The sequence below is a fragment of the Amblyomma maculatum genome, chromosome 6, assembly GCF_055883805.1.
Source record: "Amblyomma maculatum isolate TAMU_Amacu chromosome 6, ASM5588380v1, whole genome shotgun sequence".
Taxonomy (NCBI): Eukaryota; Metazoa; Arthropoda; class Arachnida; order Ixodida; family Ixodidae; genus Amblyomma; species Amblyomma maculatum.
This window is the reverse complement of record NC_139349.1, coordinates 139,203,152-139,220,639: the sequence shown is the minus strand read 5'-3', so window position 1 is coordinate 139,220,639 and position 17,488 is coordinate 139,203,152. Positions and strand designations below refer to the sequence as shown.

The 17,488-nt window shown below is 45.3% G+C and overlaps 1 protein-coding gene across 1 annotated transcript in view; it reads left to right on the top strand.

Moving 5' to 3' along the window:
* The window catches only part of LOC146186873 (uncharacterized), an 89,594-nt gene that overhangs the window by 60,597 nt on the left and 11,509 nt on the right, over window positions 1-17,488 (top strand). The window contains exons 2-4 of the mRNA XM_084607479.1: window positions 6,810-6,847; window positions 15,103-15,376; window positions 16,570-16,835. Of these exons, the coding sequence (XP_084463605.1) occupies window positions 6,810-6,847; window positions 15,103-15,376; window positions 16,570-16,835 (578 nt within the window). The remainder of the gene's footprint in view (window positions 1-6,809; window positions 6,848-15,102; window positions 15,377-16,569; window positions 16,836-17,488) is intronic.

The following is a 17,488-nucleotide window of genomic DNA, read 5'->3' as shown; positions in this document are numbered from 1 at the left end:
AGTTCAGATAATCGTTCTGAAGATGCTATCTAATGCTACACTTCACCTCATTGCCCTCCATCTCCACTTTATATCTCCTTTGCTCACAGATGGAAGTAGAGAAGTTGTCATCCGATCGATGCGGAATTCCAGTTCTTTCAGCCCAATGATAAAAAGTCACCTTACTTGACTGAAAGAAGAATAGAGACAGTTTTCTTCAATAATACCGGGTATCGGTTTAATATCGCGCCGGTTAAGGTAGAATGGCAACGAAAAACGTTAGTTTTTATGTTTTTATTCTTTATTCTGTCAACGTGCAGTTTCTGCTCGATCCAACTACAAGCATAATAAAATGTTATGCTTTGAAACCCCGCCTTATTTGCACAGTTCTCTTCCTTATGTCTAATATACGGTGGTGCTGGGTCACTATTTCCGCATTCCTGTTTGCACAAGGTATACTTCTAACCAAAATTGCACCGTACCTGTTCAGTTTCATTGTCAAAAGCGTTCTGACGTATCATAGCCTGGTTTTCGCTACGGAGTAGGGGCCAGGAGCGCTCAGGACTTCGAAATACAAACACGCTCGCTGCGTAAACAGTCTTTGAAGTGTGTAGGTATACCACCAGCATAAAGCGGGTGTTAGCCGTAGGTGGTTTCTCTTCAAGCCAACAGTACACACTCTGATGTTATCCTCGAAACAACCACTGTTGGAATGATGTTACGGCGTTCATAAGTAATTGCGCTTGCATTGCCGGATTGAAATTATGCTTGCAGGCTCAGCCTGGCCTACGGGGCACGCGCGCGCATGAAAGGTTTTGACAAACATAGCCAATTTATTAGTTTCCTTATCGGGTGCTAACGTCTGTACTCCAGAATAGAGGTGGTATATGATTGTGTTCCAGCGCACAAAGCGATCTTGAGTACTGGAGAACTTATGCCTAGTGAGACGACGTGATCTCTTTGGGAACTCTTTTCCTTTCCTCTGCAGCAATGAAAATTGCGGCAACTACTTGTTTTTTTTACCTTGTCCTACGCTTTCACAATTCTGTGGCCGCAGGTGAGAGTGCTTTAAGTTTATTGAAACTCCTACCGTGCAGTCATATTGACTTTAAATTCATAGACCTCAATTAAAAAGGAATACCGCAAGGACGCTGAGTCTCCTTTCCACTACCAAAATGTAGGCTACAATGATGAGAAAAGGGCATCGTCAGATGATAGTGAGGACATAACATCAGCATCCCTTCCAACCCCACAAGGTTATTAGCTTTTCAACGATGTGGAAAAAGAAAGTAGCCGTCCTGTCTATCTTTCTCTGTGTGTGTGTGTGTGTGTGTGTGTGTGTGTGTGTGTGTGTGTGTGTGTGTGTGTGTGTGTGCGTGTGCGTGTGCGTGTGCGTGTGCGTGTGTGTGTGTGTGTGTGTGTGTGTGTGTGTGTGTGTGTGTGTGTGTGTGTGTGTGTGTGTGTGTGTGTGTGTGTGTGTGTGTGTGTGTGTGTGTGTGTGTGTGTGTGTGTGTGTGTGTGTGTGAAAATAGCACTGTTTTACTTTCATGAAAGAAAAATCCTTTGCCAACTGGCCTACAAAGCGCACTGTTGGAAAAAGTCACTCAAGTTGGAACACTTTTTGTCCGGTGAAGTACGATGCAAACATCCTTAACGTGTGGGCAGCGAAAAAGTAAGCCTATAGATCGAAATTCGAACCAATATGTAGAAGGAGATTTTCTGATCATGATGAGCATTTTGTAGGAGGTGTTTAAAGGAGAGGAAAGAGAATGAATCGAAGCAAACAAAAAAGAATAACAGCAAGGACACGAAGAAACAGCCAAGGAGAAGATGGAAAAATTACTGCCTCTACACTGAGAATGAAATGGTTACGTGCCCAGGAAATTGTATGTAGATGGTTTGAACCACAATCATAAAATGGGCCAGTGCACAGCGCGCCACGGCGCGAGCTTTTTTCTTCTAACAGGCCAGCCCGCTCCATAGATTTAGCGGTTATTTTTTCTCATCGCGTAGAAGCGTTGGTCTGCAATTGTATATAGTTATCTAGAAATATATGAAGTTGTGGTAAGTGGCTGCCTTGTCACCTTCGTGAGTGGCCGCATAAACACGGAATTGTCGGCGAGTGGGAGCAGTATTCTGCCATGGCATTTAATTCTCAAAGCGATCGTTTTCTGCAAGACGCTTCCTACTTCTATTTTCATCTGGCTGTGCTGGTCGGCTTGAACATGCTGTGAAAATGGCAGCAGTTAAATTCAGAATGGTGTAAATGTGGGCGTAGGAAAACAGAGCTTCGCGAGCTGTTAAAGAGAGAAACGCCTAATGGGGAGGTCACGACGCAACACGGTAACACTCGATTTTAAATGCCTGAACACGCATCGCGCTGCTGCCAATTTGGCCACACTGCGTCGGGCGGCGTTATAGTGGCGAGTGTGTGGCGCCATGACATTGTCTTTGGGGAGGTCGCGGTCAACCCTGTCGAGTAACGTTGGTCGCGGTAGCCTGAGAAAGCGAACTCATCTCGTGATATCTCGTTCAGTGCGTGGATGTTCATGTTGCGCTGCCTATATGAATAAAAATTATCCATATGAAGAAGGAGAAGGAGAAGGAGAGGCTTTGTTTAAGTGAGTTCGGTACCCTATCGTTGGTGTACACGTATATACAGGAATACTTGTGCGCATCACCAGCCCGCACCATCTCTCAGATGGAAGGGGTGAATACTTCGCGACTAATGAGGCTTTTGTTTTCTTATCGTGAGTGTAAATAAACTGCCGAATGCGATCTGGTGCTGCATTAACATGTTGACTGAGACGTCAAACTTCCTTATCGCTGCAAAAACTGACACATAATGTATTTTTTATTCTCAGAAAGAAGAGCTACGATAGTGAAAGAAACTACAACCGAATGTTACCGTTGGTACCAAATTCCAGCTTATTGAGGATTTCGGAAAGTGCGCACGTTTTTAGCATGAGCTGAAATATTACTTCTAAAACACGAGTTTGACGCGTATTCACTTCGTGCCCAGTCAAGTGTATACAAACCATTGCGCACAGAATTCATTGCGCGTCATTTGCTGCTCCAGGTACGAGTAAACTTGAAATAAACTCCAAACTAGAGCATGTTCCCTGATGTTTCGTTTATACGTCTACACGTTGTAGAACGGACCGCGTGGCGCATCCGCGCGTTCTACAAACATGACGAAAGCAACGCGAGTAGCCACGCACGCTCGCGCACGCAAGTGAAGCAAATTGAGAAACGGCTATATGGGACCAACGGGGAGTCGAGTGGGTGTGGGGTGCAACGGAGCGTTCAGAAGCCAACAGGTATGGAGTGCGAGTCACGCTCTAGAAAGACACCGCCAACACACGACCACGGCGTTTTCAGGGGTGCGTGTTGAAGGAAGGGACAGAACGGTCGCGTGACTCACCAAGCGTGTCGCTGCCAGTAACGTCTCCATCTTGCGGCTGCCACCTGAGGAGGCTCGCGCAATTTGTACGCCCGCAAACGCCAACGCTGCACTTGTGGAGGATGCGTTGCGGGGGAGATGAAAGTCAGACACGTTAGCGTTTACTAGACTGATTTAGTATGTAAGATGCGTTGTTGGGGTAATCGTTTCATAGATTCAGCAAATTCAAGTGAGCGAAGAACATAGCATAGACTTCCAACTGCATCTAACGAAAACACTGCATTTATAAATATCTTCATCATACCACAATAAGGATAAAACACTAAGAAATCGCGCACAAGACTCCGACAAGGAAAAAAAAAGGACACGTATTCATTTAGACTGCCGGAAATATTTGGTGTATCAGTTTAACAATTCAATCTCTTCTCTTGATATCAGTAAAGACGGAGAGATGGCGCAGTAGTCACCCCTTTTGGCGATATTAAATGCTTCTCTGACATCGCTTTCTGGTTTATTTGTAGCATTCGATAGGAACTTTCTTTTTTTTTTTTTTTAGATAAGGAAACCGCTATTTCTACAGACGCTCTTGCAATGCTTGGGGAATTACTTCCCGCAGCTGTGCATTCTACATCGCCAAAAGGGGTAAAAATTGTGTCAGCTCCCCTTTTTTATCACTATCAATAAAATTGTTCTTAGATGGACACATCCGAACTTCTGGGAAGCTTTAGTGCACACGTGTCCTGTTGTGCTCTTCCTTGTAGACGATTCTTTTTCCTTTCTCGGTTATGTTGAAGACCCTTATAAATGTCCTGCTTTGACGAAATAAATCCAGTTGTAAAACTGCGCTGTGTGCGTGCTGATGTCTCCTTTCTTTAAGTCTTCGCGCAGTTTTGCATTTGCTGAACTATTAGCATATCGTGTAGCGCGTTAGCGTTTCCCTTTCCGTAGTACCGAGAACTATATAGCCCTCCCGCACCCAGTGCGATCACTTTTATAGGTCCCAAACGGTATTAATGCACTTAGCTGTCGAGCACCTAGCGCCACCTGGTGCCGTCTCGTCGAGTTGCCGCGTATCGGGACCAATCACGAGCGTTCGCGTTGGCAAAGGGCGCGCTCACGCTAGTCCCGTAACGCTATACCGGTAGCACGGTACACGGTACACGGTACACGGTACACAGCGTGCTACAGGTGTATATATCTTGTGGCTCTCGGATGCCCCTTACGTGTCTTCGAAGAGGCCTTCACTAATACAAGGGGGAAATTCCAGTAGCATTCTTTTCAGCTCCTCGGCCGTGGATTATTCACCACCACGACTTATCGCCCGAGTCAGCCTGTCGGTGAATATGATGAAAAGAATAGTGTAAAATAAGCGGCACCGGTCATAAAGCAAGGATGATGCTCGACATATTGCTGGATATATTTGAAAATCTCAACCAAAACACTGTTTTCATTATCTGCCACATTAAGACCACTAAAAAAAGGGCCTACATCTCACTTTTTTTTTCAAGGGGGGGGGGGGGGGGGGGAGACATTGAACCTGAACACTTATGGGCGCTTGTTTTAGACTATACATAAAGGTCTGCTGTCCACGTCTCGTCATGCACGCGTACGTTTACATCCAGGTGCTCATGCACCTAGGTGCATGCATTGCTTTGTCTGAATGTTATTTCATAGGATTTGACGTCACAAAGCTACTCAAGCTGTGAGGGCTATGAAGGGCTTGAGAAGTTGGGACTAACTGGGGTTCATTAGCGTGCACTGTCATCCCGCAATACACAGGCACCTTGCTTTCCGCCTCTGGATTGAACATGCATTTTCGGATTCATCAATCCACCACACTAACGGCTGAGTCATGTCGGCGGGGACATTCTGGGAATGTGCAGTTAGATAATCGTATCTGTCTGTGCGTGGATCTGTGCGTGGGATCTATGCATCGGGTCTGTGCGCTGATTTGTCACTTATCAATCATCCTGATGACGTCTTCGTAAAAAGAAAAATTCTTTCTCCATTGGAAATCTAGCCTCCATCCCTCGGATCCCCAGCCGAGCCTTTTAACCAACTTTGCCACGCCCGGGATCGTGAAATGCCGATCGTAATTCTCCTTGTCTACAGTGAGGATAATAGGAGCGATGACAATGACACTAAAATTATTGATAATAATGATAATGATGATGCATTTAGTTGATATTAATAATGAGAGCAAACGTATTGCACCGTGTGAAGCGGCAACCCTCCGGTTTTCGCATTTCTACAGTTTCGATTCCACGCTGCTCTCGGAACATTTAGTAGGGAAACAGCAGCGACATCAAAGTCTGCCTAGTAGACGTGATGTCGAAGAAAAGTTTCGAATCATGGAACCAATAGAGGAGAAGAAAAAACGATCCCTGACTCAATGATACTGTTTTTCCTTTTTTCGTCTCGAGTAAAATGCCCCTGAGTGAAATACGGCCTTGCTTATAGGTCTAAGACAATCCAGACAAAACTAACTGCGTCGACCCATTTAGAAGCATAAAAGACAGCCTTGACTGATAACGTGAGCCTTTACTGCAGCTTTGTTAAGAGAACCGCGACGAAACAGAGTCCAATTTATAAAATATCTAGTGCACGCACCTAACGTAGCCTGGTATCCAGATGTAGCGCAGATTAGGTAATAGTGTATTATCACTAGCAATTACGTCGTAAATCATTCAAAAATTATGATCATATATCAAAGGACAAATAAACATAGCCAAAACGTGATGTCACCACATGGTGCACACAAGGTCCACACGCGGAGGCCTCTTTTCCGCATGGGCTCAAATCATGGTCGTTGTCCTTTTTCCTGCTAGTTAAAAATTAACCCCAGTATTTGTGTCCCCTGCCTGCAGGCGTGACCATAAGAATCCTTTCTGAGGCGGCGTATTACTTCGCTGGAATGCGAAGATTGTCACTTCGCAAGAATTCAAAGTAGAAGGAACGTTTGCTTTGTGCGTATGAGTGCTGTCTTCGTTTTGCTATAGTGCGCACAAGCGTTCCTAAACTCGTGGGACCGAAGCCGGGCTGCTTGCAGGACGGTGCAGATTTTCGCGCGTATTTCTGATCCTGAACCGATCCTGATTTCTGAACCGCGCGGCTTACCTTTGACGATGATTGCATAAGGGAACCTAGGAGACATCCATCCTGGTGGTCACGTGATGCAATTCGAGGAAGACCGAATTTCTAGGCTTGCTTATTAAAGCCCTTAAAATCTACGGACAACAGTTAGCAAGCGGGGTTTTTTTTAAATATCTGAATTTTCAAGTGGTGATTGCAAAGCGTTTTTATTATTTTTTTTTTTCATTAGAGGTTACGTGTGCATGCAGATAAAATCTATCCAAATGCTGCCCTGCGTTGATGAAACATGTCGTGTATTATTTGTTAATGACACCGTCTTGCTCCTTCCTTCCAGGAATTCCACAGAATGCCTCTGGCGCACAACACAAGTTGGTGAGTGCGACATTCTTTACTTCACTGAAACAACTGAAATGGTCTGAAAAATGCACACTCCGATACAGGAAAGAATGCTTGCTCTCAACTGTTAGGGATATATCTGTGCACTCCCTTGTGCGTGCACACATGGTATCAAAACGCGTATAACGTACGTAAGAAAAACGTCTTCCCAGCGTTCTGATCGTAATCAAAGCAAGCCAGCAATATTCTTGAGGTGATTGTTGTATGACACTTCATCTGACAATTTTTCTGGTGTGGGCTTCAAAGTGCCCGAAGAGTATTCATGCAGTGGTAGGTAAAATCGAAAGCAGATTAATGTTTTCTTGAAAACTTTAATCAAAACAGGTAAAAACATTCACTGCTGCAAAATGTACCTGAAAACTAAAGCTTCACACTTGATAACCGCTACACAATGGCTTATTAGTAGCGTCAGCTCCACAAGGTGGTGAAAATTTTAAATCGGTGTTGCATATTCAATTAGAACAAAAAAAAACAACAACAACAGAGATGGCGCGTTGTAATGTGGGACATGTCCGGAAACTGACGAGACCGCACTATGGCTGATTGGTGCACGACTAAGACATTCTGTGGTAAAAACTTAATTTCCGGTTGAACTTCAATGAATCGGTCGGTCATAGAGTGTGAAAAAAATTTTCTCTATAATACTTCTCGAACTAGTGGCCTTGTGAGAATTTATATTATGAGATATAACTGTCGACAGCCGCGCAGCCAATGTCAGAAACGGAAACGAGGGAAGGAAAAAAAGCTGGAAAAGAAAGGAAGCTGAAGTGGTGTCGTGCTTGTCAAAGATGAAGCTTACAATTCACTTAACTAGTTTATTATGCCTAAGCCTGCGAGCAAAGACAAGCTAATCATAACACCGTGTAGTGGTTGTGCGTCGCCATTGTTCATTTGAACAGCGGTTTTTCATATCACAGCACCGACCGTTAGCTTCTCTGGAACCTGATTCCACCCCTGGCAATTCAGCTTCTAGACGTGTTATCCAATTAGAGGCTGCTGGGGCGACCCAGATGCTTGTTTGCATGCCTATTGAAAAAAAAAATCATCTGCACTGCCGTGGTTTTTGCAAGTATAAATTTCTCAGCGTTTGGCTTTTGCCACGTGAATAGAAACAATTTGGAGTGCTTACTTCAGGCTTCACTGCTAAGCTGCGAAGTGTTGAAGACAAGGCTCCCCTCATCATGGAGTGGTGCTGGAGATGCAGGTTGGAAATAGATATAAAATCATGTTTTGAACTATAGAATTGATCTCAGTTGTCAGAACATTTTCGACGAAAGCTGTAGGTCCTCCTTCAAAATATTTAATAAAAGGATATTCCGCAAATCGTGTTTCGCAAATAATGCAGTTCATTAGAAGAATCAATGTCGCTACATGCAAACTTCCGAACAAATGGGTAGGAACCTCACTAAGACGTGTATTCCTTCAAGCCATCGACCAAACCTTAATCTTTTGTCGTTGTGCGTTAACATCAGGGATGTTTCAGAAATGCGATTCCTCAGACTGTTTTATTCGTCTCCAGATATTTTTTTACTGGTGTCGCGCACCTTATGACCATAGCGTCCACTTTTCTGCGTAAACGCAACATGTGTGGTGGTATGTCTGTTTGGAGTGTTCTCGAATTGGAGCTGTGGGAAGAAAACGAAGAGGACAAATTTGACAGGAATGGATAGAAGAGGACTGTTGCCAAGTCGAAGTATGCCGCTTCGGCGGGCGCCAACGCGGTTCGTCCCGTGATAGAACAGGACGTTTTACGCCCGTCGTTCCGGCTGGGCGTGGCACTAACTAAGGCTAGGTTGTATGCAAATCGATCGCACACAAAATAAATGGGTTGGCAGCTGCAAAAGCACACCATAAATACGCAGGCCATGCGTTCAGAATGCCCTTTTGGCCTTTGCTTCTGCATTCTACGAAACCATGTTCTGTGGAATCAATAACGCAACTAGGGTCTAATAATAATAAATATTGGAGTAATAAGTTTCATCCTTCTGTGCTTTTCGCGGTTGCATTCGCATCTGACTTCTTCCTTACATTTTACCCTTGGACGCTTCTCATCTCTCTACGGTTGTCTGCTGGGGAGCATTAGGCAAATTCAGATTTGACATTCTTTCAAAGTGCACCTTCTCTGTACTGGCTCATAGCAATGCAATATAGGATTTGCGATCAATGGAACAGGATGGAACCATGCTCTATAAGCCAGCACTTACGAGGACGCCTGTCTTGCCCCTAAACATTAATTTTCTGGCGTATGGTTTTACGTGACTCAGTTCGACATACTCTTATTTAAAGCCTGTTCTCCGTTTTTCCCCGTGCCCAATCTTCTACAGGGTTGAGGGAAGCGTCGGGAATCAACTCAGGCTGCAAAGTTCTTCTCTTCAAAGGAGAAGTCCGGAAGCTCTCGCTTATAGCGAGGGCGAGCGCGGCGTTCTTTTGGGTCAATATTTTCCCAGTCAAGTTGAAACCGCCCCATGATATTCCCGTTTTGGCATTTCCTGCTATCCAGTCGTTAATGTTTTTAGAGAGCACGGCCGTTATCTCGGTTGGCTGCGAGCGAAACGCTTCGAATTATACGATAACGCGTAAAGAAAGTCACTGCCAAATAATATTCGCTCATAGAAACAAGATGAAATTCGAAGCCGGAGAATGAGCTCAAAGTCCACGTTACTAAATACCAGCAACAACAGCGTGCCTTGTTCTTTGAAGCCGAAAGGGTTTAACCCGGATCGCGGAGGCAGAGTTCAGAGAAATATGGGCGGAAGATCTTAGGAAAGCGAAAAGAGGGGGCTCAAACTATTGCCCCGGGCAAACAGGAGCGCCCTCGGCCGATCAGTGTTTGTACCGAGCGACGCGAAAGATCAAAGGCTCCAGATGGGATCGTCTCCAGGTGCCGCTCGGACCGGTCCTACGGGGTCGCCTGTCGTTGCCGTTCGGGCGCACGCAGGCAAATTTCGCGAGAGAATGGAAGTGGGAGAGAACGGAGCCGGAAGGTTAAGTACACCCCGGTATTGACACTAGGAGTTTTGCTTAAGTAAACGAAGAGGTTGCGAAGGAGGCGCTGGTGCGTGTTGATTTACTCAGACGTGGAAGTTATTTAACTTTGAAGACGATCGAGGATGGTGTTATTCCACCGTAAAAGTGGGTGCTCCGGGGAGGCAACTCGAAACTCTGAAAATTCAAAACGTCCCCCCCCCCTCCCCCCTTCTACCTTGTGTATCTGGGCTGGACAGAGGAAAAGGCAAGTTTGAGGTGATCCCCTTCTTGGCCCTCTAGCGAAATGGGTGAATGGTTGAGCCAGGGTTGATTCCCTGGGAAGGCGACCTATGGTTTATAATTAAGCGAAATGCAAAAAAAACAAACAAACAAAAAGTGTTGTCTTCAGGGTAGGCTGATAGCATGGTAAATGTTGTGTGTGGCTCCACGGGATCTAGTTTTAGCGGTTCCTAATAACGTTATGGGGACTCTTAAATCATTACTTAATCTGGCCAGCGAGCGTATTGTCTGTGCCAATAGTAGCCAGTCAGCGGGGTTTGTTCTTAAACGGTCTGGTGGAATAACTATAGCACCCCTAAAACTTTGCCTGCATAAGATAGAGATTAGTTCACTCTCATTTCAATACTGCCTTTTTTCAGAGGTGCAGTAACAGCTCTGTACTAGGGCTTAGCAGTAAGCCCGTTTTTCTGTCAGTCATGAAATAAGACCCAGCTGTGTACTGTTTTATTGCAAAGAAAAACAATAAAATACGACAACTTGCACCCATGTACTGTCTAGCGCCGAGCTGGTTTGAAAATTTCTTCTAATGAGAGACCATATTGAACTCCACATATTATTGTTAATATACGTTCATATAATCGAAAAGTACAATTGATGGCGTCACCAGCGCTGGTCTGGTGTCCACGATTCTTCCTTCCTACGGGAGCTTCCATAAAAATCTACATAAATGTTTTAATATATGTGCATATAAATGCCAGGTAGTTCGTCAAGGCTTTTTTGTTTGTTTGTTTCGTCGTCTATCACGTCTATCACTTCATTTTTGCTAAGTCTATTCTACCTTCTTTTTAGTCCAGAGTATTTGAGCAGGAAACCTCGTATATGAGTTCAGGTAGTATTGTCACGTGGTGGTGACAAGGTCGATGACACAAATGAAGAGACTGTGAGTATATTGAAAAAAAAAAAAACTTTTTATTGGGCTGACTTGCGCCCGCCAAAGAACTAAGCTATTCGGCGGCGGCAATAGCAACAATCGTGTTTGGCGGTCGCCGAGCAAAGAATCGCCTAGTTCTTTTGTGGGCGCAAGTCGGCTAAGTAAAGAGTTTCTAGATGGAACAGATTAAAGTAAGTGTTTGCGGCATAAAATATTCGGTGCAATCAGGCGACCGAGCTGCTTTGAAATGCCCTAGGTATGAACAGGTGTACATCTATCTGCCGCTGATACGCTCGCATCAGCTAGCGCAAATTTCTTTCTGAGACCGCGCGTACAGTAAACATTTGTGGCCCCTGCACACAAGTGTGGCTGTCTTTTTTCTTTTTGTACTTTTATTTCTGCTCTTCTCTTTAATGCCCTTACGAATAGCCCAGATTGTCCATTTACCATTTACCACCTTACACAGTCGATAGAGGCTTTACAAAAGTTAGCGCCATGTAGTGAAAGAAACAGAAACTGTGTGCGGCGGCCATGTTTTGCTCAGTCCGCCCGCGCCTCGAGTACGCTGTCAACGTGCGCCTTCGTAGAACCCGTGCAAGCACCGAAAGGTGCACTGGAATGCTTACAAGCGATTGTTTCATTTTTTAACATCACAGCAGTCGCTGTTAGCTCCAAGCTCTATTCGGAATGATGCCAGCATGTTGTTGCGTGCCCCTCTGCAGCCAGCGCACCGTCATAGACGCTCACGGAATCAAGGTACTATACGCGTGTATGCGACCGTTCGTTTGCAGTTCTAATCGGCTTTACAAGGGTTACTTGCATCATGTAAAGCATTACTGCACGTCCCTCTGACTGGGAGCTAGCTCACAGAATGTGCTATCACCTAAAAGAGCAAGGTTGTTTTGCGCGCTATGGAGCCTTGTGAACTTGAAGGATAAGCTTATGCTGCGATGGAGGACACGGGAGAAGGAGCAATGCATGTACAACGAACGCTATTGTGCAAATACGTTCTTTGAAACATTTTGTGCGTAGGTTCCATTTGCCATTGTGTATTTGATTTAAGAGACGGGCATTGTTACCGAAACTGCTTTTCACAGTCGTACGAAATGGTAGTGCTGGTGCAGAGAGCAATACGGTTGTTTAGTGCGCCCGAGGTGCGTGTTTCACGCTGTAAAAGCAAGCGGCTGCCAAACCCGCGGCGCCTAGAAAAGCAGAAAAAGATGACATCCCAATAGTGTGTTGCAACATGCTCACGTACAGTCCGTTTCGACCGGTCCACGTCCAGAGCGCGCAGCTCAGGTTTTATACCTGCCAGCGCGGCCGATAAAATAACGAAGCGTGCGCTTCACTTTTGTGTGTTTTTTCGAGTCACCTGATGGTCCGCTAATTCACAGCTACCTGAAATTCACTGGAATTTTTTAAATATGTCGATTTCTTGTTTATTCCCTCTATCAGAAAGTAAACATTTGAAGCCGTAATATATGAAAGCGCTGACATTGGAAGCTTCGAGGAACTCGGAGGAGGTGGAACTCGGCTGAAACGAAAATAAATTTGAAAAAGTCAACTCACATTACTGCGAAGTGTTTGTGCTTTGTGTAACTGGCTGTGTTCATAAAATCAGATTTATATTATATCATATCGTTATAGAAAAATTAGGGGGTTACTTCAGCACCGCCGTTAAAGGTATAACGCGATAGTGTCTCTCTCTCACACACACACACACACACACACACACACACACACACACACACACACACACACACACACACACACACACACACACACACACACACACACACACACACACACACACACACACACACACACACACACACACACACACACACACACACACACACACACACACACACACACACACACACACACACACACACACACACACACACACGATGTTTTCTTTCTTCACGTGTTATATTTCAGCTCTTTTATTTATTTATTTATTTATTTATTTATTTTATTTACCAAATACTGCAGGCCCTAGCTGGGCTCTAGCAGGAGGGGCGAAAAGAATACAATGCAGTGAAATATGAATTCATCAAAAGTAACATACTACACACAAGTGTAGTATGTTATATTTGTATGTTATGTATGTTATATTTCTATGGTATGTAGGTTATGTTATATTTCTATCATTTCTTTATTTATCTTTATTTTATTTGACGTTTCATAGTTTTATACACCAATAAGCATGCGTGAGCAACAATCGGCTTTCCAGTCTGAGCAATTTGACACTTTTGAACACATTCGTCAATTATTTCAATTAATCAATTACACATTCTAAATTTTCTTCCTTAGCATCACCAAGCACTGGTTTTTCATTCTGACACCTTTAAACCCTTACTTTCCGATTTTTCCTTTTTTTTCGTTTTTTATTTTATCAATTGATCAATAATCTACAAAGATTTTATTAACTCGTCATCGCCTATCGCACCCCAATCAATATTTAATCACTGGAAGCACAAATTAGCATGGCACTTTTTTTTTTTTTTACGCAGCCCTCGATTATTTCCGAGACTAATGCCAACTACTGCGTCGACGGCATGGGAAGGAAAGTACTAAGCGCCAGAACAACTTACGTCAAATTACGCACGATCCTTTTATCATAAAATAAAATGCATCCTCGCTCATTTCACCAAGTATCTTCCAGTGGGATGAGCGACGGTTATTGCCCAAACCAAGCAAACAAACTCGCGATGATCTCTCATAGGCGTTTAAGTAAACAACAAAGGCGCACAGACAAAACAAAATCCACATTACAGAACTCTGGATACTGTACCTGGATAGGGATGACGCTGCGGAATGCCGAGGGGCCCATGCACGACTCGTAGAGCAATTTGTAACTGCGCTCGGCAGCGCTGCTGGTAGGCCCCGCCACGTCTCGGCTGTCAAAATACACTTCTAGGCGTCGTTAACAGAAACCGCCAGGGACCGAAGAGAGGTCTAAGCACAGCACATTAAGTTAAAACGTGAAAAGCGCGAACAGAACGGCGAGCGCTGACGGATGGAGCGAACAAAATATGGCGGCCAGGGCGGGATCAGCGTGCCGCTCACGGTTGCCAGACGTACTTTTGTAAACCTTCTAATAAACAGTCTAAGCTAAATATATTGGTATACAATGTGCACTATGAAGCCACAGGCACGGTACATGGCGTACCTGTGAGCACTGGAGGTGGCTTAAAAACCTGCATGAGAACTTCGTCTAAGGCTAGCTTCAAATTTTCGCCTGCCATAATATATATACTGTTATCAAGTGCTCAAAGTATTAAAAAAGTGGAGCTTGCGATGGGTAGTAAAGCAATTAAAGAAACAGTGGGCGCACAAGGTAGAGAACGTAGTCGTCTAATGGTGAAAAGTTTCGTATTGATACGTTATCCACTGAGGGCATTAAATAGAGGTGTGAGCATTTTCGACAGCGCGCCACAGTAACATGTTGAGACACTGAACTGGCAAACATAAGCTTTGGAGCCGTCACTTTCACAAAGTGGAGGAGGACATAGGACGCTGTATAGCCACTGGAGGAGTGGAGGAAATGGTGAGAGTCACTCTAGCTTTTAGAGCATAGGAAGCGTGGGTTCAAGCAAGCCGCATCCGAAGTATGTTTGTGACCAAATACAATTGCTTTGGTTTGTTGGGTTTAACGTCCCAAAGCGACTCAGACTATGAGAGACGCCGTATTGGAGGGCTCCCGAAATTTCGACCGCCTGGGGTTCTTTAACGTGCACTGACATCGCACAGCACACAGACGCCTTGCTTGTCGCCTCCATCGAGAAGCGGCCGCCGAAGCCGAGATTCGATCCCGGGGTTCTTTAACGTGCACTGACATCGCACACCACACTGCCTCCTTGCTTTTCGCCTCCATTTAAAAGCGGCCCCCGAGGCCGGGATTAGATCCCGCATCCTTGGGAACAGTAGTCGAGCGCCGTAACCACTGCGCCACCCCGGCGGGGTGATCAAATACATCTCTCGCCGATTACTTTGACTAAGCCCTAGCGTAGTTCAGGCGATAATCTTTTTTGTTGCACGATCACTGTAGTGTCAACGAGACAACCAAGAACACCTTGCTGTCGTGCAGGCGCGGCGTCAGGCGGCGAGACAACCGCGGCCGGGCTTCCGCCTGGTGCGTGCCCGCGTGAGGTCCACCACGTCGACGACTGCGGCCCCCGACGACTACTACTACTACGAGGTGCCCGAAGAAAGCCACACACCTCCACCTCGTCTGTTGCAAAGGGGCCGAGGACGAGTGGTGGCCCGCTACAAGGGCCGAGCACCGCCCAGGCAGGCGCCGAGTCCTATCCCGCCACCGCCCTCTTACGAAGAGGAACTGGCCCACTACGGATACAGCTTCGGTGAGCCTGTGGGGTTTCTCTCCCGCCTGCTTTGCTAGGACAGAGAGAGAGAGAGAGAGAAATGATCGAATGGAAAGGCAGGGAGTTTAACTAGGTGATGCCTAGTAGGCTATCCAACACGAGGGGTGGGGACAAAGGGAGAAAATGGAAAGAAAAAGCGCCAAGGCAAGGAGTCTGTCACATCTCCATAGTTCTATATATAATCAAGAGTCTCCTGGAAGGTATACAGATTTGGGCTGTCTTTTATCAGTGGGCTAAAAATGAAGGAGCGTCGGAGATGAAGTAGTTGGGGCTACCATCTAATCTTCCTGAGTGAGACATGCACTGTTAATCAACATTATATTGATTACTAAAAAATGCGGTTTTTAAATTAATTGCGCATATTAAAAAATGCGTCTTCGTCTGAGCCCTGATTAATTTTTTTTGCCTCCGTAATGTCGTAGATGGGCTTGCTGGGAGCAGAAAAAAGAATATTTGTCGCTGAATAATTGCTTTACTGAACGAAGCGCTGCTATAATGCCATTTAAAGGGCACAAAAGGTTTTCCTAGTTTTCCATGATTGCGGCTTCTGAGACAAGGCGCCATTCTGTACCTGACTGATGAGCTGCCATTCCGGCTTTGTAGTAAGTTCTGAAAGTGTCTTGAATTGTCGCAGTACAATGGGAAGCTGGCGAGAATTATGAGCACCACTCCTTCATAGATTACAAACAAACAAACACGGCGCTCGTCAGGAGTTCATGGCTTAATATTTCTTGGCGCTCATACAGTGTCTGCAGAATGACGCGTCACCTAAAAAAATATTACCGCAGGATTCGGATTGAAGGCTCAGATAAGCCTATAGACGTTTGTCATTAGGCTTTGCTGAATTGTTTTATTAATGAATAATAATGGAGATATAGTAGGCTCGTTATGGAGCATCCCACCTGTATGTATACATTCTCGTGTCGTTGGAACGAGTGAAATAGACGTGCAGATTAATAGTGGGGCTGAATAAGCATTGAGGAGCTGTAATTTATAAAATTGTATCGTAGACTTCAACAGAAAAAAAAAAAAAATTAGTTTTTTAAACTCAGAATCAGTCATTTTAAAAGCAGCGCATGCAAGCCTCGCCAATACATTCAACGGTTAGTCAGTAAAATTGCGTTCGTTTGTCTGCATTCCGTTACACCTGCATTTATAATCTTGCCTCGTAGGACCGCCCAAGCAGACGTCTTCGACGACTACGACGACAACGACCACGCCGGCGCCAACGGACCCGCCCAAGACGTTGTCGCCCAACTATCGGCAACGCGCCGACGGTCGCATCATCGACTTCCGTGCCGACCCGAACTTCCCGCGGGAGCTGAAGAACGCTGACCTGACTGACTACCCCTTCTACGAGAACCTGCCGGAGGACATTAATTTCGATTGCAACAAGTGGCATGATGGATTCTATGCCAGCATACCACACAAATGCCAGGTGAGTAGTGCTGAATCTCGTGAACGGTTCCGGAGAAAGGGGCCGTGGTTTTAGTCTCGTCATCAACATCAGCCGGACTATTCCCACTGGAGGGTGAAAGCCTCTTCCATATTACTCCAATTAACCGTGTGCTGTGCTTGCTGCATCCATTCACCCCTGGAAAATTCCTAACCCCATCCTCTCACCAATAGGTTTCTGCCGCCCCCTGCTACGCTTTCTTTCCCCTAGGATACAGTTTGCTACCCTTGGCTACGAGCGATTATCCTCTCTGCGAACTACAAATCTGCCCAGGCCCAGTTCTTCTCCTTGATTTCAACTAGCATGTCAATAACTCGCAAGTTATTTCCTTGACTCACTCTCCTCACCTCCTATCTCTTAACGTTCAGTTCAGTTCAGTCGTTCAGTCGTGTCCGACTCTTCGTGACCCTATGGACCATGACACGCCAGGCTTTCCGTTCTCTCACTATCTTCCTAACATCACATAACTTCATCTGCAGTGCCTCGAGGACGCCATCTAACCATCGCGTTCGCTGCATACCCCTTCTCTGGCGACCCTCAACCTTTCCCAACATCAAATCTTTCTCCAGCGACTCGATCCTCTCTTCTCATCAGATGACCAAAGTAGCTGAGCTTTAACTTTAGAATTTGACCCT